Here is a 2,100-nt window from a genome sequence, read left to right on the forward strand (position 1 = left end):
ATGACCTGCTTCCAACCCTTAGACGCATTTTGCATGCATACAACTAGATAATTTAGAAAAATTCCACAATAAAACTTAAAAGACAACATACTTTACGAACATTAGAAACTGTGCTTAGTTTTTTCTCTTAAACACAAGTTTGGATGCATAAATAGAACCAATAAGTATGCGTCTGACCTACAACATATTGCGTAGACAAATGCAATTATACATATATCGACACTGAATAGAAATTATCGGTCATTATCTCCGAATATTAAAGTAAACTAGGCATCTACTCTATCCTATCCGGGTCCATTTGGTTTGACACTACAGACGTGTTTATTATGTAGAGGGATACACACAGACGCGCAGAGAAACGTTAAATCGAGCGACACATGTGAATCAAAAAGCGGCTTTCTGGAGGGAGGTGAAGACAACCTTGGTAGTGGTGGACGGGTCGATCTCGAAGTTGTCATAATGAGAAAACAAATGCGCCACCAGCAACCGCGATACCATCACCACCAAGTTCTTCCCCGCGCACTGCTTGTTCTGCACCGTCGTCTCCCCGGTGTCCGGCCCATTCGACCACACTACATATTTCAACAATTTTTCCCCTTCCTTTCCCATGAAACGCCGCGGAAGAAACTCCTCCGGATTGTCGAACACCTTCGCATCTCTCGTCGCGAAGGGCTGATACCCACCAAGCATCTCCCCCTTCTTCACCGCATATTTCCCATCATGCGACTCAACTACCAAATCCTCTCTCGCACGTGCGTACTGGAACGGCACAGGCGGATCCATCCTCAGCGCTTCATACACCGTCGACCTCACCAACGCCATGCTCTCCAGCGCTGTCATGTTCATTAACCCTCCGTTTTCTTTAATGGCGGATCTCACTTCTTCTGCCAGATCTGCGTGCAGCTCCTTGCCCGCCGCTGCAATGTACTTTATGAGACTGGGGAAAAATATGACCATTCCTCCGAATGCGTTGAAGCAAATATTGAAAACAAAATTATGACACGCCTCTTCTCGCTTTAAACCGAACTGCTCCTCGGCAACGTCCAGCGCCTCTTGGCCATACGTCCAACAGAAATCGTAGACTTTGTTGTAATCCCCACGCACAAGCAGGGCCGGCAGAGGGACCGCGTGGATCGTCAACTCCTCCAAGATCTTGGGAAGCACGCCCGTGCTTGCAATGGGAGCGAGCTGAAGCCCGAGCCACTTGAGAACATGAGTTGGCCCATTTGTTCCCAGACTGGCAGGCCCCGTATCGGCAGGATTTCTGTTCAGCAGCGTCCTGCACAGAAAATTAAAACACATTTGCATATTCTGGCTGCTGAACTCGGCCTTGCCGGACTCGGCAAACTGTTTGTCAAGCTCAGCGACCAGCTCTCCCGCAGCCCGCTCGAACTCTGGGAGCCATTTGCTTACATTTGTCTTGACTAAATAGAAGCAGAAATTCTTGAGCTTGGCATGATTTTCTTCGGAAGGGTCCAAATACGAGAGCATCCTGTAGCCGCCTGTAAAATTCGTGCTGGGCATGTACGCCCCCGTCAAGACGTTCTTCTTCTCCACTTTACTGACATCGAAGAGAATGGGGAAGCTCTTGGCATCCAGCAGCATTATGACGCGGGGATCGGGAAACAGAGGCGGGCCGGGCGGCATATTGACTCTGAATACGGTGCTCTTGTATTTCTCAATGCGCTTTTTGAAGAAGTTATCAACTCCTTCCTTCACGAAATAGTCGTAACGATCAGCAATGGCTCCGATGATGGGCAAGCCATAGCCTCCAGGGACCTCCTGTACCACTCCGTCATCGCTGAAAGAAGCCATGCTCACAATCCTCTCAACTCTCAAATAAAATCAAACAATGACTTTAGAATCTTAACCGGACAACTAGACTTGGGTTGATTGGAATACGACCAGCACTGGTATTTATATAGATTTACAGGTTGTCCGGGTTTAAAAATTGTATAGGATAGGCAATTCGCGGATTCACATTGACAGTTCATTATCGAGTACCAATTGCCGACGAATGGAGGCAAAATGTATATATTTAATCACCAGTCTCTACTTTTAAGAGAGGTTGGGAATAATATAAGATTTGCGTATGTTCTC

The 2,100-nt window shown here is 47.1% G+C and overlaps 1 protein-coding gene across 1 annotated transcript; it reads right to left on the reverse strand.

Annotated features, from left to right (window-relative positions):
* Nucleotides 1-384: 384 nt before the first annotated feature.
* On the reverse strand, nt 385-1,827 carry LOC149576965 (allene oxide synthase 1, chloroplastic-like). The gene has a single exon (XM_089824396.1). The coding sequence runs from the start codon at nt 1,813-1,815 to the stop codon at nt 385-387; it is 1,431 nt and encodes a 476-aa protein (XP_089680522.1). The 5' UTR covers nt 1,816-1,827.
* Nucleotides 1,828-2,100: the final 273 nt, after the last annotated feature.

This window comes from Cupressus sempervirens, chromosome 1 (assembly GCF_028749045.1).
Source record: "Cupressus sempervirens isolate cs-2001-9-10 chromosome 1, ASM2874904v1, whole genome shotgun sequence".
In the NCBI taxonomy this organism is placed as follows: domain Eukaryota; kingdom Viridiplantae; phylum Streptophyta; class Pinopsida; order Cupressales; family Cupressaceae; genus Cupressus; species Cupressus sempervirens.